Source organism: Taudactylus pleione, unplaced genomic scaffold (genome assembly GCF_031769625.1).
Source record: "Taudactylus pleione unplaced genomic scaffold, aTauple2 ptg000186l, whole genome shotgun sequence".
Lineage (NCBI taxonomy): Eukaryota > Metazoa > Chordata > Amphibia > Anura > Myobatrachidae > Taudactylus > Taudactylus pleione.
Window position 1 is genome coordinate 6529757 of NW_028284588.1, and position 21348 is coordinate 6551104.

Consider the following 21348-nt stretch of genomic DNA (forward strand, 5'->3'; position numbering starts at 1 on the left):
AAAATCCTCAGCTACTCTCAGAAGAAGATCAGACAGCAGAATAAAGTCTTAGCTGATGAGTGTGTCAAAACCAGAGGTCCAATAAGTGCTTTGGAGAGTTGCACAGCTCATTCTGTAAGGCAATATAGAGAAGAAAAGATGGAGAGAGAGAGCAGGCACAGAGAGGACAGCTATCAAGGAGGTTGCAAGGTCCCACAGACCGGATGGACACACTTTCCAGTAGATGAGGCGTCAGAACAGCAGCATCTCTTGCCCTTAGGAGAAGCTGGAGGACAATGTTTCTTGGAGCAGTGGGACTTACCCACTGTCTTGTGGGCAGGGCGCAGGAGGTGGCAGCAACTGGGTATGGAAAAACAGCTTTCTTGGAAGACAATGGGTCAATAGCGAGGATGGATAAGAAAGGAACAGCATCAGATGGGTCATGGAGGAAGGCAGACTTTCCTTTATTCAACGCCGTGATGCTGATGATGTTGGTATGGAGAACACTGGTTAGAGGCTTGACTTCTCCACAAGTGTAAGGTGTGTCAAGAAAGCTCCTAATTTTGTGTCCCAAAATATTGAGCATATCCAGTTGTCTCACCCACAGAAGGATCTCATCTTTCTGAGTGATATAAAGCAGGCAGATGATCACAACACAAGGCCTTTCAGTTGGAGGACTCTTTCCCCAGGATGTCTTTAAATAGCTTAGGGCCTGATTCAGAGTTTGAAATAGAGTAAGAAATAGCAAGTAACTGTGCACCTGGACAAACCATGTTACAATATAAAGGGTGCAGAAACATACATATTTTTTTGCATGCAGGGTAAATACCAGCCCACAAATACTTGACAGCCTTATTTATACACTGCAATTTAGATTTCAGTTTGGACAAACCCCTCTTAAATCTAAATCTTCTGCACATGATACAACTGCCCCACCAGCAGTGCAGCATGGTTTTGACCAAGAAGCACAGTTACTTGCTCTTTCTAACTCTATTCCCAAATCTGAATCAGGCCCTTAGTCAAGACATCTATAAGGACATGTCTTGATAGAGTACATGTCGACATGTTCATAATGTTGACTTGGAATGTGTTGACATTACCATAAAGTCAACATGTTGAAATGTCGACAATTCATCTTAAAGCTAACTCTAATGCTAACCATTTTAGTGTCGACATGTATGACTTTATAGACATTATATGTTGACATTTTAACCATGTAGGTGGTAAAAATCAACATTGTTGTGTTGACATTATGATTTACTATACAGCCATTGTCGGCATGATGGCTGTATACCCTCGGATTTGCAAGTTGTTTCAATGACCCTTGTTACTAGACCAACAATCCAGTCCAGTAGTAGATGCAGTTCAATGGCTTCCAGGAACAAAACCACTGGAAAGCTTGTTGATGTCCAATGCAAACAGTCAGAGAGCAAGGTTCTGTCAAGCCTGACTAAATGGTCACAACTTTTTAAATGGTCAGTTTACTGCAGTCTAACATCCAACATTTCAAAGTCCTATTTGGATGGCAGTTATGATGCGTAGGGAGGGATTTACGAAGATGCAAGACAGTGCGGATGTCTTGCTGATCCCCCAAAACCGACAGTGCAGGTTATCAACACCAGTGGAAAACGTGTCAGAGGCTGCTGAAGGGGAAAAAGAAGTTAGGCCTAGATGAAGCACTCATGGTTGGGTCTCTGTGAGTCTGCAGAAAGTGCCATAAATCTGAGTGGGAGGGAATAGCAGGGGTTGACCTGAAGCCTTCCTTCTTAGACTTTAACCACATAGATACCACTAACACATACATACTGTTCCCGATGGGAATTCCAGGCTGCCATTGAAAATCAATTTGTTATGATGGTGTAGAGCTGGGAAAGGTGTTAGGGTCTACCATAGGGAAGTGTTGGATTTAGTACTTGGTCCACCCAGTGCAAGGCTTTAAAGGAGGTCCTGTCGCTGCTGAATGGTGCACCCCACAGAGAGGAATTGGTGATTAGAGGGCCTGAAATTTTGCAGCTGAAGTCCAGGGAGCCTGAGATGCTGGCAAACAGCTTACTAGAAATATGTAGCAGGAGTCAAAGATGGCTGCCATTGCCATGGCTGGTCAAATGGTAAACTGTGCCCGGAAAATTCGGACATCCGGCTTCTGAAGATGTCACCAGCTTTTAAGGACTTGCTTGTGGCTCCCACCCACTGCACAAGCAGATAAAGGTAGCTGCATGGATGGTCCTAGAGATACTGTGGTCCTCAGCAGGTTTGTATTGGTGAGATAGGATCCGGGAAGTGTGTTCTGTAATTGTGCACTAAGGTGGTAGGTCGGATTTAGCTCTCAATGTCTGTGACTGCTTGAGATGGTCACCTTCTGAACCCCCCTACACGCACACGCATTATATTTGGTAGAAAAGGTTTCTTCACTATTGGTAGTTGGTAGTAATGGTAGTTGTATTTTTTTCTATTTTTACATGACAGTTGTCAATGATCTCTTTATTCTTAGTTTAATTCTTAGCAAAGCACTATGAGTGCTTTGCTAAAGCAATTCTCTTTTCATATGGTAACTGTGGTTTCTACTGATTTTATTCTTTTACATACCGTTTAAAAGCACCTATGTGACAATACCCTTACAGATATAACAAAATCACATGATCCTGACTAAATCATGCAACCATGGTGTACATATAAAGTTCAGAGTAATTCTCCACAATGCTTCATCTTATTTTATTTTTAACTACTCAGCCTATTAAAATACCCTTTAAATTAATATAATCTGGTCTTTAATTCGGGGTGCTTATAAAAAAGAAACAGGTAAGCTTTATAAATAGAAATGTTACATTGACAATTAGGCATATGCATATTTTAAATGGTTAGTGTGTTAAATGCAAAGGCTGGGCTCTCATTACTGGCAGTGCCGGATTCAGGCTTGTAGGGGCCCCTGAGCAACTAATTTCTGGGGACCCCATCTGTAGGTTTTATATTGTGCTCTCTACCTCCAGCCACGCCCACTTCTTCAATGGTCTCCTTTCTTTTCTTCCGCCCTATGTTTTGTATTGTGTTCTCAACCATGACTCCCTGCCATCTGTCTTATATTGTGCGCTCTCCTACCCCTGTCTCTGTCTTGTAGTGTTCTCACACAACCCCCTTCATGTTTTCTATTGCATTCTCTCACCTCCCATGTCTGTTTTGTATTGTGCCCCCCCTTGCCTCAATGTATAACTTACTTGCTCCGCCAGCCACCGCCATTGCACTGACCTGCCACATCATTACATAATGCCTGAGTCACTGACAGGAACAGGTATTACTGGTGAGAGAGGACTCAGGATCTGGGCTTCCTAGTTGCAGCCTATGGGGGGGGGTCCCTGGGTGACCGCCAGCCATCCTGTCAGTAATCCAGCATTGTTTTCTGTTCTCCCGATGCCATTCCTGTGCAGTGCCTCAGCTAAAAATTGTATTTCTTACAGGAACAAGCTAAAATTGCCAAATTAGGATTAGAGCTGCGTTTGCTCACATCAGATGTGGACTCCGAAACTGAAAAATGGGAAGATCAAGAGAATGAGCTGGTCAGGCATGGTCAGACCATGTCCAGCATGGCCTACACAATGTACTTGTTTACTAGGTATGTCTACATGAGTTAAAATAAAATACTGTATACTTGTGTCATGCAAGATTAATTTGCGTGTATCATGTTCATTGTCAGAGCTTTATATTTATGTTGAATTGCACAATTTTACACACATTTGGTGTTAATACAGTACTAAAGGGGATTTATTAGGGGATACATTGCGCAATTTGTTTCAAACTTGGAATGTTGTGTAGTACGTTATCTGTGATTACTTGTGTGTGTGTGTGTGTGTGTGTGTATATATATATATATATATATATATATATATAGTCGTCTGTGAAAAACAACTCCACAAAAATATTTTTAACATAAGTGTTGTTCAAGTGTTTATTTTACTTTTAAGGTCCCCCAGACTAAAGCTGGGTACACACTATATGATATATCATACGATATGTTGGAACAATGTTTCCTACACATCGTATAGTACGGTAGGTATGCCCAATCTGTCATTCACAACGGTCGTTCATAGCATTGTCCTATTTGCTGTTCTGCACGGCAGATGTGACGCAGTGCAGTTACATGTAGCATGTAACGACACATTGCGCTCTATCATTACATCGCACTACCGCCACATCGTATAGTGTGTACCCAGGTTTAGACTACGCTTGGGATTCTTTTAACATTTGCTGGATAAACATACTTTTATTTAACTTTTGAAATATGAGGCAGTCTCAGCTTGCTGGACCTCCATGGACCTCTTCTGACCAACATGTTTTGGAATGGACACTGTGACTACTTGGACTCCTTCGGAGGAGTAGTACAAGTGGGCGATAAATTCACCTTATATATCATTATCAATTGTGCATTGCAGATCGTACTTTTGCAGATTAAAGAAGTCTTAAAATGGATATCCGCTGACTTGAAAGCCCCCTATATACCAAAACTGGACAAGCTTATTACACTAATAAGCTTGTTTGGCTTTCGTACATAAGGGGACTTTTAGGTCAGATAAACACTGTTTGTTATTAATTTGGTAGGGGTCCACCTTTATATAATTTTTTGTGTTTTTTTTTGTACGACAATATTGCACTAGAAGGTATAAGTTGTTTTTTTTTGTTTGTTTTTTTCTTCAATTTTCACCTTAACACTACAAGGACTTAGAAGTTTGGCTATCCCTCAGAGGATAAGAAGATTAGTGCACATTAATTTATAATTGCCAAAAATGCCACAGGTTTATTGTGTATTGTGTGATTATTAAGATGTATAAGTTAAGATGTTTCTTAGGGTGGGAAAATTTTTCTAAAGCACACCAAACTTCATAACTTCATATCTCTAAGACCACTTTGCAATTAAGCTATTAGCCTGAAATGGCTGGTACAGGGGACTCTAGCTTTGAGTGAGGTAAATATGCGGTAATAAATCAATGTAAATACACATGGTCAATTATATATATATTTTTTTTTTAACATAAGTAAATGTGACAGGATGCACTAGTACATGTATTTTAAGTTATTTAAATATCTGTAATGAAAAAGCAATTACTAAAAAAAGCTTTTTAATTTGTTTATATGTCTGTTTGCACATACAAACAATATTTTGTCCCAGAATGTCAAATTGGATTCTGGTTTATTTGTACTTTTAAAATAACTGCTTTTTTACATGGTGACCAGTATCTGTATATCATACACAATGTCATATTTATTCTTCCCTCTGCAGGGGTGAAGGCTTGCTCAAGACTACCCAAGATTTATTTCACCAGGCAGAGGTAAGCCTGTGCAACATTTATTCACTCTTCTAGTCTACAGCAATAAAATAAGAACTGCAAGGTTAGTCTCCCTGCCGCACAAACAATTTAACCTCTAATAAAACATTAAACAAAATAAAGACCTGTTCTGAAGAGTCTCCTTTCTGTTGAAAAACACTAGAAAGCCACAGGCTATTTGGGCGGAATAGCAAGAGTACACTTGGCAGCCTTTTAAATGCAACATGTACATGTCCTTGTCTATATATAAAAAGGGGATTTATTAGGGGATTCACACATGTGTATATATATATATATATATATACACATAGTCAGGACATAGACAGAATTTTCACATTTTGGCCTCTATTCACCACATCAATGGCTTTGAAATGAAACAAAGAAGATGTGCTTTAACTGCAGACTTTCAGATTTAGTTTGAGAGTAATTACATCCAAATCAGGTGAACGGTGTAGGAATTACAACGGTTTTTATATGTGCCTCCCACTTTTTAAGGGGCCAAAAGTAATGGGACAAACTAAACAATCCTAAATCTAAATACACAAATAGAATGGTATTTGTATGTTTGCGCCAAGCTGGCTGCTTAGGTGAGATCTCCTAAGGGGGAGGTATCTAACTCCTCCAATAATAAAGCTTACACAAAAATATATCAGGTGTCCCACCTTAGCGCCTGCTCCAAAGAATGATCAATTGATACTTAACTTATATGTATCACGAATGTCTTTGGACTTCTTATCTCCAAATCAAAATGAGGTGTAACCAATGTATGTCGTAATATGTGAAGAAAGACAAAAGAAGAAAAAAATCTAGTGCAGATTGTCTCACCATAAATTCATAAACTACAAATAGAATATTTTCAAAAATGATCCCGATGCTATATGCAGAATAAATGCTTGTGTGAAAAAAATCCTTAATGTATAACACACATTTATTCAAAGCACAAATTAATATAGGCACATACAATACAATATACAAAAGGAGCTTCTAGATGAATAATGAGCCTCCTTTGAAACATCAATTCACCAAAGTTACAGGTGAAGTTGGCCTCCTACCAGAATCCAGGTAAGTAGATGCATATAATAACTGGGAAGATGTAAAAAACCCGGGTTCAGCCTCAGCTATTTGTCCTCATCTATCCCACACCGGTTCTGGATGGATCCTATGGTCCCTCTTTGCTGCCAACGCGTTTCTACCATTAAGGTCTTTGTCAAGGCAATGAGGGTCTAGTAATGTGGGCCACCTTAAATACCCTTATCAATCAGGAACTGGATTACTGGGAGGAGCCACCTTCTTTACAATATATAATTCGAAACATCAATTCATATATCACAATATATATAATCATTAAAATCCCCTATACTTATATATTTAAGATTCATAAATTATCCATATTGCACCAACCCCGAATTTTTCTTTTTATTACTTAAAAAACGGCATCCATATCACTTCCGGTAAGCGGGTCCACGTGTGTCCCCACGCGTCTCCTTCCGGTGTTTCACGTAAGACACACAGCACTTTGGGATAACTAATTCCTTCCCCAGGTGTCCAATACCAATACAGGTGATGTCCTAACGTTATGTCCTTACGACGGACACAAAGTTCCGTTGCTCTGAGCGTAATGGCCGGAAGTACGCGTCACGCGGCCTTAAGGATTCTGGGATTTGTAGTCAAAAAGTCCCGCCGATCCCGGAAGTCCACGTAACACTGTGTGAGGATGCTTGGGGCTTGTAGTAGAGATGCCTCACTAGTTCTTAGAGTGACATATCGATAACCATGCCTTCCATGTAAATCGATACATTGTCAGTGCTTTAATAACAGCTGAAGTTTATGGTTTAGAAAGTCCATTTATCCCATATTAGCCTATCGGTAAAATATATCTGTGAAATGACACGTACAAAATATATTATATAAAGCAGCCTTATATTATTAAAATGACCACATGTACATAATAAATAGATAATAAAAACTACATATAAATAATGAACTTATAAATAAAACAATTTAATTTAAGAACCATTTAATTTCAAAATCCTTATTGATCCCTCCCGGATGTAGAGTCTTAAGGGAATAGATATAATACATCTCTGCTTTAGCCAACTCATAAGGTAGATTATTGTTTCTCCAATTTACTTTTACTTGTTTTAAAACCCCAAATTCTTTGATATCCCTGATATTCTTGTTATGGATATCTTTAAAATGGGATGATAATGCATGGGTCTCTAGACCCTTTTTAATGTTACGGATATGTTCCGCAAGTCTTATCTTTAGGGGTCTGGATGTTCTACCAATGTAATATTTATTGCAATTACATCCTATATAATATACAACATTTTTTGAGTTGCATGTAGAGAAATCTTCTATTTTTTTCTCTATGCCATTAATCTTTATATTCAAACACTTCCTAACCCCCTTAACTATTTGACACATTATACATGTACCACATCTCTGAAAGCCCTTAGTGGTAATTCTACCACTAGTCCTAGGGGGTGAAAGTGCACTTTTGGTAACCTTATCCTTAATATTTTTTGCTCTTCTATAAATGAATCTTGGTTTATCCGGAAGTAAAGGTTTAAGAACTTGATCTGCTTTCAGGATAGGCCAATGAGTTTTCACGATTCGTTCGATTTGCTTATATTGTGAATTGTAATCTGTGATAAACGCCAACTTAAAACCCTCATTAGAATTTTGGATTTGTGTCCTTTTCTCAGTTAGTAATGTATCTCTTTCGAGATTTATGCATTTTGCCATAGCTGCCCGTACCTTCTCTTTTTTGTACCCACTATGTTCAAATTTTATTATCATATTGTTCGCTTGTTCTTCAAAAATATTATTCTCTGAACAATTCCTCTTTAATCTTCGTAATTGGCTATTAGGAATTGAATCCAGCCAATTTTCATGGTGGCAGCTCTGAGCATCTAAAAAAGTCCCTGAGTCCGTGGGTTTTGTATAGTTGCGTGTCAAGATTTTGCCCTCCTGTATATAAATTGTCAAATCTAAAAAATTAATTGTACAATCACTAATGTTAAAAGTTAATTTTATGTTAAAAGTATTCTCATTTAGATAATTACAAAATTCCTCTAATTTTTCTCGACCTCCACTCCAGATAAAAATAATATCATCTATATACCTCGCCCATGACACCAGATTCGCCCCATATTTACAATTATTCCACACATATTGTGATTCCCACATGCCCATAAAAATATTGGCGTAACTTGGGGCGAATCTGGTGGCCATGGCTGTCCCAACTTTTTGTAGGTAAAAACTATCCTTAAAGTGAAAGTAGTTATTTTCCAAAATAAAAGCTATCCCTTTTAATAAAAATTCTTTTAAAACTATAGCATATTCACTTTCTTCTAAATATAAGGATACTGCTTCTAAGCCCAATTGATGTTGAATAATGGTGTAAAGTGAACACACATCAGCGGTAATAAGTAAAAAATGTTCCTCCCATTTAATCGTTTTCAATAACTTCAAAATGTCCAGGGTATCTTTAAGATGAGACCTATTTTTTAAAACAAGACTTTGTAAAAAATAATCTATATACTCTGATAGGTTAGCTGTGACCGAATTAACTCCTGACACGATGGGGCGGCCAGGTGGATTATTTAGGTCCTTGTGGATTTTTGGTAGAATGTACAATACCGGTATTACTGGTTCCTCATTAATTATAAACTTTGATTCTATATCTGTTATGGCCAATTTTTCCACATATTCCTTAATTAAATTGGTCAGGTTCGTTAGAATCTTATTTGTAGGGTTTCCTTTTAGTTTTTTATAAGTAGTATTATCCGATAATTGTCTCAACACTTCATTTTCATACTTTATTCGGTCCATCAATACCACCCCTCCCCCCTTATCTGCCGGTTTTACAATTATATTTTTATTTTCCTTCAATTGTTTCAATGCTTCGTTTTCTTTTCTAGTCAGATTATATTTTATTTTGCTTCTAGGTAGTTCTTCTAAATCCTTTTGAACTAATTGGTTAAAAGTTTCAACAAAATTGCCCCTCATATATGTAGGGCAAAATACCGAACGTGGTCTAAACGTAGTGGAACTCGTAGGTTCCTCAACTATAGTGGGATCCTCATCGGTTTTAAGAGCGAAGAACCTTTTTAATGAAAGTTTACGTATATATTTTTGTAAGTCAACATATACATTAAATTTATTCATATGGCACGTGGGGGCAAATTTTAATCCTTTCTCCAAAAGTGAAACTTCATAAGGATTTAGTACATGTTGGCTGAGATTAAAAATCTTTACTTTACTAATTTTTTCTTCTACCTGTGTGTTACTATTCGAAACGTTATCATCACGTTTTCTTTTTTTCTTTGGATTATGTTTTCTATTGAGGTTAATACCTGCCCTTTTACCTCTATGTGTTTTATTAGTTATCTTTTTCTGAAGTCTTGCCTCTCTCTCTCTAAAAAATGATCACTTCTCATTTTTTTTAAAGGTTGAAATCTGTTTGATATCTGAGGGAAGAGCCTTTGATCTAATCTATCAGTTTCCCATCTTTTTCCAGTCCTATAATTGTCTCCTCTGTGTGTTGGTGGACTGTCATATTTCAATTTTCTATCATCATAATCCCAATGTTCTATTACTGGTTCATTATTATATTGGTTAAAAGTATACTGTCTCTGATTACTACTATAAGTTTTTTTAAAATGGGAGCTTCTATTACTAAGATTTTTTCTCCTTCTTACATCTCTCCATCTGTCCAAATCTCCTGTCTCCTCTGATTGGCTTACTGACAGATTACCTCTTATCTTTCTTGTTCCTCCCTCCATTTCCTCTGGGGTATTGATTTCTAAAACTTCCTGTTTATCTCTATTAAATTTTTTTATCTTTCTATTAATCAATTCTCTTTCATTTTTTCTTAATCTAAACTCTATATCTTTTTCCATCTCTTTAAAATTTGTTGATTTGGAAAAAGGTGCAATCAGAGTTTTTAATACACAAATTTCTTCCTCTAGAGTTAATAATTCCAAACGACGTTCCTTAATTATTAAATTCATTAATTGGAATGAACACCCTTCTATAATTCCGGTCCATTCTTTTTTAAAGGACTCTGATGCTGTATGGAATGAGGAAACTTTATTAATTTGAAGTCCTCTAGGAATTAATTGATGGGCCACATATCTCTCCAGGGTGCTCACTTCCCACCAGATGCGACTTTCTTTCATTAATTTATATTCTAATTTTTTCATTATTCCCTCTACGTCATCATCTTCCAGGATGATCTTTTCCTGGTTTTCATTAAATGCATTCTCAAAAACCACTTTTCTATTTTCTCTTATAGAGAACATGTTTTGGCTGCAAACAAATCAACACCTAGATACTGCACAACAAAATACACAAATAGAATGGTATTTGTATGTTTGCGCCAAGCTGGCTGCTTAGGTGAGATCTCCTAAGGGGGAGGTATCTAACTCCTCCAATAATAAAGCTTACACAAAAATATATCAGGTGTCCCACCTTAGCGCCTGCTCCAAAGAATGATCAATTGATACTTAACTTATATGTATCACGAATGTCTTTGGACTTCTTATCTCCAAATCAAAATGAGGTGTAACCAATGTATGTCGTAATATGTGAAGAAAGACAAAAGAAGAAAAAAATCTAGTGCAGATTGTCTCACCATAAATTCATAAACTACAAATAGAATATTTTCAAAAATGATCCCGATGCTATATGCAGAATAAATGCTTGTGTGAAAAAAATCCTTAATGTATAACACACATTTATTCAAAGCACAAATTAATATAGGCACATACAATACAATATACAAAAGGAGCTTCTAGATGAATAATGAGCCTCCTTTGAAACATCAATTCACCAAAGTTACAGGTGAAGTTGGCCTCCTACCAGAATCCAGGTAAGTAGATGCATATAATAACTGGGAAGATGTAAAAAACCCGGGTTCAGCCTCAGCTATTTGTCCTCATCTATCCCACACCGGTTCTGGATGGATCCTATGGTCCCTCTTTGCTGCCAACGCGTTTCTACCATTAAGGTCTTTGTCAAGGCAATGAGGGTCTAGTAATGTGGGCCACCTTAAATACCCTTATCAATCAGGAACTGGATTACTGGGAGGAGCCACCTTCTTTACAATATATAATTCGAAACATCAATTCATATATCACAATATATATAATCATTAAAATCCCCTATACTTATATATTTAAGATTCATAAATTATCCATATTGCACCAACCCCGAATTTTTCTTTTTATTACTTAAAAAACGGCATCCATATCACTTCCGGTAAGCGGGTCCACGTGTGTCCCCACGCGTCTCCTTCCGGTGTTTCACGTAAGACACACAGCACTTTGGGATAACTAATTCCTTCCCCAGGTGTCCAATACCAATACAGGTGATGTCCTAACGTTATGTCCTTACGACGGACACAAAGTTCCGTTGCTCTGAGCGTAATGGCCGGAAGTACGCGTCACGCGGCCTTAAGGATTCTGGGATTTGTAGTCAAAAAGTCCCGCCGATCCCGGAAGTCCACGTAACACTGTGTGAGGATGCTTGGGGCTTGTAGTAGAGATGCCTCACTAGTTCTTAGAGTGACATATCGATAACCATGCCTTCCATGTAAATCGATACATTGTCAGTGCTTTAATAACAGCTGAAGTTTATGGTTTAGAAAGTCCATTTATCCCATATTAGCCTATCGGTAAAATATATCTGTGAAATGACACGTACAAAATATATTATATAAAGCAGCCTTATATTATTAAAATGACCACATGTACATAATAAATAGATAATAAAAACTACATATAAATAATGAACTTATAAATAAAACAATTTAATTTAAGAACCATTTAATTTCAAAATCCTTATTGATCCCTCCCGGATGTAGAGTCTTAAGGGAATAGATATAATACATCTCTGCTTTAGCCAACTCATAAGGTAGATTATTGTTTCTCCAATTTACTTTTACTTGTTTTAAAACCCCAAATTCTTTGATATCCCTGATATTCTTGTTATGGATATCTTTAAAATGGGATGATAATGCATGGGTCTCTAGACCCTTTTTAATGTTACGGATATGTTCCGCAAGTCTTATCTTTAGGGGTCTGGATGTTCTACCAATGTAATATTTATTGCAATTACATCCTATATAATATACAACATTTTTTGAGTTGCATGTAGAGAAATCTTCTATTTTTTTCTCTATGCCATTAATCTTTATATTCAAACACTTCCTAACCCCCTTAACTATTTGACACATTATACATGTACCACATCTCTGAAAGCCCTTAGTGGTAATTCTACCACTAGTCCTAGGGGGTGAAAGTGCACTTTTGGTAACCTTATCCTTAATATTTTTTGCTCTTCTATAAATGAATCTTGGTTTATCCGGAAGTAAAGGTTTAAGAACTTGATCTGCTTTCAGGATAGGCCAATGAGTTTTCACGATTCGTTCGATTTGCTTATATTGTGAATTGTAATCTGTGATAAACGCCAACTTAAAACCCTCATTAGAATTTTGGATTTGTGTCCTTTTCTCAGTTAGTAATGTATCTCTTTTGAGATTTATGCATTTTGCCATAGCTGCCCGTACCTTCTCTTTTTTGTACCCACTATGTTCAAATTTTATTATCATATTGTTCGCTTGTTCTTCAAAAATATTATTCTCTGAACAATTCCTCTTTAATCTTCGTAATTGGCTATTAGGAATTGAATCCAGCCAATTTTCATGGTGGCAGCTCTGAGCATCTAAAAAAGTTCCTGAGTCCGTGGGTTTTGTATAGTTGCGTGTCAAGATTTTGCCCTCCTGTATATAAATTGTCAAATCTAAAAAATTAATTGTACAATCACTAATGTTAAAAGTTAATTTTATGTTAAAAGTATTCTCATTTAGATAATTACAAAATTCCTCTAATTTTTCTCGACCTCCACTCCAGATAAAAATAATATCATCTATATACCTCGCCCATGACACCAGATTCGCCCCATATTTACAATTATTCCACACATATTGTGATTCCCACATGCCCATAAAAATATTGGCGTAACTTGGGGCGAATCTGGTGCCCATGGCTGTCCCAACTTTTTGTAGGTAAAAACTATCCTTAAAGTGAAAGTAGTTATTTTCCAAAATAAAAGCTATCCCTTTTAATAAAAATTCTTTTAAAACTATAGCATATTCACTTTCTTCTAAATATAAGGATACTGCTTCTAAGCCCAATTGATGTTGAATAATGGTGTAAAGTGAACACACATCAGCGGTAATAAGTAAAAAATGTTCCTCCCATTTAATCGTTTTCAATAACTTCAAAATGTCCAGGGTATCTTTAAGATGAGACCTATTTTTTAAAACAAGACTTTGTAAAAAATAATCTATATACTCTGATAGGTTAGCTGTGACCGAATTAACTCCTGACACGATGTTCATTCCAATTAATGAATTTAATAATTAAGGAACGTCGTTTGGAATTATTAACTCTAGAGGAAGAAATTTGTGTATTAAAAACTCTGATTGCACCTTTTTCCAAATCAACAAATTTTAAAGAGATGGAAAAAGATATAGAGTTTAGATTAAGAAAAAATGAAAGAGAATTGATTAATAGAAAGATAAAAAAATTTAATAGAGATAAACAGGAAGTTTTAGAAATCAATACCCCAGAGGAAATGGAGGGAGGAACAAGAAAGATAAGAGGTAATCTGTCAGTAAGCCAATCAGAGGAGACAGGAGATTTGGACAGATGGAGAGATGTAAGAAGGAGAAAAAATCTTAGTAATAGAAGCTCCCATTTTAAAAAAACTTATAGTAGTAATCAGAGACAGTATACTTTTAACCAATATAATAATGAACCAGTAATAGAACATTGGGATTATGATGATAGAAAATTGAAATATGACAGTCCACCAACACACAGAGGAGACAATTATAGGACTGGAAAAAGATGGGAAACTGATAGATTAGATCAAAGGCTCTTCCCTCAGATATCAAACAGATTTCAACCTTTAAAAAAAATGAGAAGTGATCATTTTTTAGAGAGAGAGAGGCAAGACTTCAGAAAAAGATAACTAATAAAACACATAGAGGTAAAAGGGCAGGTATTAACCTCAATAGAAAACATAATCCAAAGAAAAAAAGAAAACGTGATGATAACGTTTCGAATAGTAACACACAGGTAGAAGAAAAAATTAGTAAAGTAAAGATTTTTAATCTCAGCCAACATGTACTAAATCCTTATGAAGTTTCACTTTTGGAGAAAGGATTAAAATTTGCCCCCACGTGCCATATGAATAAATTTAATGTATATGTTGACTTACAAAAATATATACGTAAACTTTCATTAAAAAGGTTCTTCGCTCTTAAAACCGATGAGGATCCCACTATAGTTGAGGAACCTACGAGTTCCACTACGTTTAGACCACGTTCGGTATTTTGCCCTACATATATGAGGGGCAATTTTGTTGAAACTTTTAACCAATTAGTTCAAAAGGATTTAGAAGAACTACCTAGAAGCAAAATAAAATATAATCTGACTAGAAAAGAAAACGAAGCATTGAAACAATTGAAGGAAAATAAAAATATAATTGTAAAACCGGCAGATAAGGGGGGAGGGGTGGTATTGATGGACCGAATAAAGTATGAAAATGAAGTGTTGAGACAATTATCGGATAATACTACTTATAAAAAACTAAAAGGAAACCCTACAAATAAGATTCTAACGAACCTGACCAATTTAATTAAGGAATATGTGGAAAAATTGGCCATAACAGATATAGAATCAAAGTTTATAATTAATGAGGAACCAGTAATACCGGTATTGTACATTCTACCAAAAATCCACAAGGACCTAAATAATCCACCTGGCCGCCCCATCGTGTCAGGAGTTAATTCGGTCACAGCTAACCTATCAGAGTATATAGATTATTTTTTACAAAGTCTTGTTTTAAAAAATAGGTCTCATCTTAAAGATACCCTGGACATTTTGAAGTTATTGAAAACGATTAAATGGGAGGAACATTTTTTACTTATTACCGCTGATGTGTGTTCACTTTACACCATTATTCAACATCAATTGGGCTTAGAAGCAGTATCCTTATATTTAGAAGAAAGTGAATATGCTATAGTTTTAAAAGAATTTTTATTAAAAGGGATAGCTTTTATTTTGGAAAATAACTACTTTCACTTTAAGGATAGTTTTTACCTACAAAAAGTTGGGACAGCCATGGGCACCAGATTCGCCCCAAGTTACGCCAATATTTTTATGGGCATGTGGGAATCACAATATGTGTGGAATAATTGTAAATATGGGGCGAATCTGGTGTCATGGGCGAGGTATATAGATGATATTATTTTTATCTGGAGTGGAGGTCGAGAAAAATTAGAGGAATTTTGTAATTATCTAAATGAGAATACTTTTAACATAAAATTAACTTTTAACATTAGTGATTGTACAATTAATTTTTTAGATTTGACAATTTATATACAGGAGGGCAAAATCTTGACACGCAACTATACAAAACCCACGGACTCAGGAACTTTTTTAGATGCTCAGAGCTGCCACCATGAAAATTGGCTGGATTCAATTCCTAATAGCCAATTACGAAGATTAAAGAGGAATTGTTCAGAGAATAATATTTTTGAAGAACAAGCGAACAATATGATAATAAAATTTGAACATAGTGGGTACAAAAAAGAGAAGGTACGGGCAGCTATGGCAAAATGCATAAATCTCGAAAGAGATACATTACTAACTGAGAAAAGGACACAAATCCAAAATTCTAATGAGGGTTTTAAGTTGGCGTTTATCACAGATTACAATTCACAATATAAGCAAATCGAACGAATCGTGAAAACTCATTGGCCTATCCTGAAAGCAGATCAAGTTCTTAAACCTTTACTTCCGGATAAACCAAGATTCATTTATAGAAGAGCAAAAAATATTAAGGATAAGGTTACCAAAAGTGCACTTTCACCCCCTAGGACTAGTGGTAGAATTACCACTAAGGGCTTTCAGAGATGTGGTACATGTATAATGTGTCAAATAGTTAAGGGGGTTAGGAAGTGTTTGAATATAAAGATTAATGGCATAGAGAAAAAAATAGAAGATTTCTCTACATGCAACTCAAAAAATGTTGTATATTATATAGGATGTAATTGCAATAAATATTACATTGGTAGAACATCCAGACCCCTAAAGATAAGACTTGCGGAACATATCCGTAACATTAAAAAGGGTCTAGAGACCCATGCATTATCATCCCATTTTAAAGATATCCATAACAAGAATATCAGGGATATCAAAGAATTTGGGGTTTTAAAACAAGTAAAAGTAAATTGGAGAAACAATAATCTACCTTATGAGTTGGCTAAAGCAGAGATGTATTATATCTATTCCCTTAAGACTCTACATCCGGGAGGGATCAATAAGGATTTTGAAATTAAATGGTTCTTAAATTAAATTGTTTTATTTATAAGTTCATTATTTATATGTAGTTTTTATTATCTATTTATTATGTACATGTGGTCATTTTAATAATATAAGGCTGCTTTATATAATATATTTTGTACGTGTCATTTCACAGATATATTTTACCGATAGGCTAATATGGGATAAATGGACTTTCTAAACCATAAACTTCAGCTGTTATTAAAGCACTGACAATGTATCGATTTACATGGAAGGCATGGTTATCGATATGTCACTCTAAGAACTAGTGAGGCATCTCTACTACAAGCCCCAAGCATCCTCACACAGTGTTACGTGGACTTCCGGGATCGGCGGGACTTTTTGACTACAAATCCCAGAATCCTTAAGGCCGCGTGACGCGTACTTCCGGCCATTACGCTCAGAGCAACGGAACTTTGTGTCCGTCGTAAGGACATAACGTTAGGACATCACCTGTATTGGTATTGGACACCTGGGGAAGGAATTAGTTATCCCAAAGTGCTGTGTGTCTTACGTGAAACACCGGAAGGAGACGCGTGGGGACACACGTGGACCCGCTTACCGGAAGTGATATGGATGCAGTTTTTTAAGTAATAAAAAGAAAAATTCGGGGTTGGTGCAATATGGATAATTTATGAATCTTAAATATATAAGTATAGGGGATTTTAATGATTATATATATTGTGATATATGAATTGATGTTTCGAATTATATATTGTAAAGAAGGTGGCTCCTCCCAGTAATCCAGTTCCTGATTGATAAGGGTATTTAAGGTGGCCCACATTACTAGACCCTCATTGCCTTGACAAAGACCTTAATGGTAGAAACGCGTTGGCAGCAAAGAGGGACCATAGGATCCATCCAGAACCGGTGTGGGATAGATGAGGACAAATAGCTGAGGCTGAACCCGGGTTTTTTACATCTTCCCAGTTATTATATGCATCTACTTACCTGGATTCTGGTAGGAGGCCAACTTCACCTGTAACTTTGGTGAATTGATGTTTCAAAGGAGGCTCATTATTCATCTAGAAGCTCCTTTTGTATATTGTATTGTATGTGCCTATATTAATTTGTGCTTTGAATAAATGTGTGTTATACATTAAGGATTTTTTTCACACAAGCATTTATTCTGCATATAGCATCGGGATCATTTTTGAAAATATTCTATTTGTAGTTTATGAATTTATGGTGAGACAATCTGCACTAGATTTTTTTCTTCTTTTGTCTTTCTTCACATATTACGACATACATTGGTTACACCTCATTTTGATTTGGAGATAAGAAGTCCAAAGACATTCGTGATACATATAAGTTAAGTATCAATTGATCATTCTTTGGAGCAGGCGCTAAGGTGGGACACCTGATATATTTTTGTGTAAGCTTTATTATTGGAGGAGTTAGATACCTCCCCCTTAGGAGATCTCACCTAAGCAGCCAGCTTGGCGCAAACATACAAATACCATTCTATTTGTGTATTTTGTTGTGCAGTATCTAGGTGTTGATTTGTTTGCAGCCAAAACATGTTCTCTATAAGAGAAAATAGAAAAGTGGTTTTTGAGAATGCATTTAATGAAAACCAGGAAAAGATCATCCTGGAAGATGATGACGTAGAGGGAATAATGAAAAAATTAGAATATAAATTAATGAAAGAAAGTCGCATCTGGTGGGAAGTGAGCACCCTGGAGAGATATGTGGCCCATCAATTAATTCCTAGAGGACTTCAAATTAATAAAGTTTCCTCATTCCATACAGCATCAGAGTCCTTTAAAAAAGAATGGACCGGAATTATAGAAGGGTGTTCATTCCAATTAATGAATTTAATAATTAAGGAACGTCGTTTGGAATTATTAACTCTAGAGGAAGAAATTTGTGTATTAAAAACTCTGATTGCACCTTTTTCCAAATCAACAAATTTTAAAGAGATGGAAAAAGATATAGAGTTTAGATTAAGAAAAAATGAAAGAGAATTGATTAATAGAAAGATAAAAAAATTTAATAGAGATAAACAGGAAGTTTTAGAAATCAATACCCCAGAGGAAATGGAGGGAGGAACAAGAAAGATAAGAGGTAATCTGTCAGTAAGCCAATCAGAGGAGACAGGAGATTTGGACAGATGGAGAGATGTAAGAAGGAGAAAAAATCTTAGTAATAGAAGCTCCCATTTTAAAAAAACTTATAGTAGTAATCAGAGACAGTATACTTTTAACCAATATAATAATGAACCAGTAATAGAACATTGGGATTATGATGATAGAAAATTGAAATATGACAGTCCACCAACACACAGAGGAGACAATTATAGGACTGGAAAAAGATGGGAAACTGATAGATTAGATCAAAGGCTCTTCCCTCAGATATCAAACAGATTTCAACCTTTAAAAAAAATGAGAAGTGATCATTTTTTAGAGAGAGAGAGGCAAGACTTCAGAAAAAGATAACTAATAAAACACATAGAGGTAAAAGGGCAGGTATTAACCTCAATAGAAAACATAATCCAAAGAAAAAAAGAAAACGTGATGATAACGTTTCGAATAGTAACACACAGGTAGAAGAAAAAATTAGTAAAGTAAAGATTTTTAATCTCAGCCAACATGTACTAAATCCTTATGAAGTTTCACTTTTGGAGAAAGGATTAAAATTTGCCCCCACGTGCCATATGAATAAATTTAATGTATATGTTGACTTACAAAAATATATACGTAAACTTTCATTAAAAAGGTTCTTCGCTCTTAAAACCGATGAGGATCCCACTATAGTTGAGGAACCTACGAGTTCCACTACGTTTAGACCACGTTCGGTATTTTGCCCTACATATATGAGGGGCAATTTTGTTGAAACTTTTAACCAATTAGTTCAAAAGGATTTAGAAGAACTACCTAGAAGCAAAATAAAATATAATCTGACTAGAAAAGAAAACGAAGCATTGAAACAATTGAAGGAAAATAAAAATATAATTGTAAAACCGGCAGATAAGGGGGGAGGGGTGGTATTGATGGACCGAATAAAGTATGAAAATGAAGTGTTGAGACAATTATCGGATAATACTACTTATAAAAAACTAAAAGGAAACCCTACAAATAAGATTCTAACGAACCTGACCAATTTAATTAAGGAATATGTGGAAAAATTGGCCATAACAGATATAGAATCAAAGTTTATAATTAATGAGGAACCAGTAATACCGGTATTGTACATTCTACCAAAAATCCACAAGGACCTAAATAATCCACCTGGCCGCCCCATCGTGTCAGGAGTTAATTCGGTCACAGCTAACCTATCAGAGTATATAGATTATTTTTTACAAAGTCTTGTTTTAAAAAATAGGTCTCATCTTAAAGATACCCTGGACATTTTGAAGTTATTGAAAACGATTAAATGGGAGGAACATTTTTTACTTATTACCGCTGATGTGTGTTCACTTTACACCATTATTCAACATCAATTGGGCTTAGAAGCAGTATCCTTATATTTAGAAGAAAGTGAATATGCTATAGTTTTAAAAGAATTTTTATTAAAAGGGATAGCTTTTATTTTGGAAAATAACTACTTTCACTTTAAGGATAGTTTTTACCTACAAAAAGTTGGGACAGCCATGGGCACCAGATTCGCCCCAAGTTACGCCAATATTTTTATGGGCATGTGGGAATCACAATATGTGTGGAATAATTGTAAATATGGGGCGAATCTGGTGTCATGGGCGAGGTATATAGATGATATTATTTTTATCTGGAGTGGAGGTCGAGAAAAATTAGAGGAATTTTGTAATTATCTAAATGAGAATACTTTTAACATAAAATTAACTTTTAACATTAGTGATTGTACAATTAATTTTTTAGATTTGACAATTTATATACAGGAGGGCAAAATCTTGACACGCAACTATACAAAACCCACGGACTCAGGGACTTTTTTAGATGCTCAGAGCTGCCACCATGAAAATTGGCTGGATTCAATTCCTAATAGCCAATTACGAAGATTAAAGAGGAATTGTTCAGAGAATAATATTTTTGAAGAACAAGCGAACAATATGATAATAAAATTTGAACATAGTGGGTACAAAAAAGAGAAGGTACGGGCAGCTATGGCAAAATGCATAAATCTCGAAAGAGATACATTACTAACTGAGAAAAGGACACAAATCCAAAATTCTAATGAGGGTTTTAAGTTGGCGTTTATCACAGATTACAATTCACAATATAAGCAAATCGAACGAATCGTGAAAACTCATTGGCCTATCCTGAAAGCAGATCAAGTTCTTAAACCTTTACTTCCGGATAAACCAAGATTCATTTATAGAAGAGCAAAAAATATTAAGGATAAGGTTACCAAAAGTGCACTTTCACCCCCTAGGACTAGTGGTAGAATTACCACTAAGGGCTTTCAGAGATGTGGTACATGTATAATGTGTCAAATAGTTAAGGGGGTTAGGAAGTGTTTGAATATAAAGATTAATGGCATAGAGAAAAAAATAGAAGATTTCTCTACATGCAACTCAAAAAATGTTGTATATTATATAGGATGTAATTGCAATAAATATTACATTGGTAGAACATCCAGACCCCTAAAGATAAGACTTGCGGAACATATCCGTAACATTAAAAAGGGTCTAGAGACCCATGCATTATCATCCC

The 21348-nt window shown here is 35.7% G+C and overlaps 1 protein-coding gene across 2 annotated transcripts in view; it reads left to right on the forward strand.

Annotated features, from left to right (window-relative positions):
• Positions 1-21348, forward strand: part of CTNNAL1 (catenin alpha like 1) — a 333934-nt gene that overhangs the window by 297195 nt on the left and 15391 nt on the right. Inside the window, exons 14-16 of one of the 2 annotated variants that reach the window (XM_088476290.1) lie at positions 3432-3586; positions 5249-5297; positions 16854-17258. In XM_088476290.1, the coding sequence (XP_088332416.1) occupies positions 3432-3586; positions 5249-5297; positions 16854-16898 (249 nt within the window). In that variant the 3' untranslated portion in view covers positions 16899-17258. Of the gene's footprint in view, positions 1-3431; positions 3587-5248; positions 5298-16853; positions 17259-21348 lie in introns of those variants that run through there. The other variant, XM_088476289.1, reaches the window with a different exon arrangement.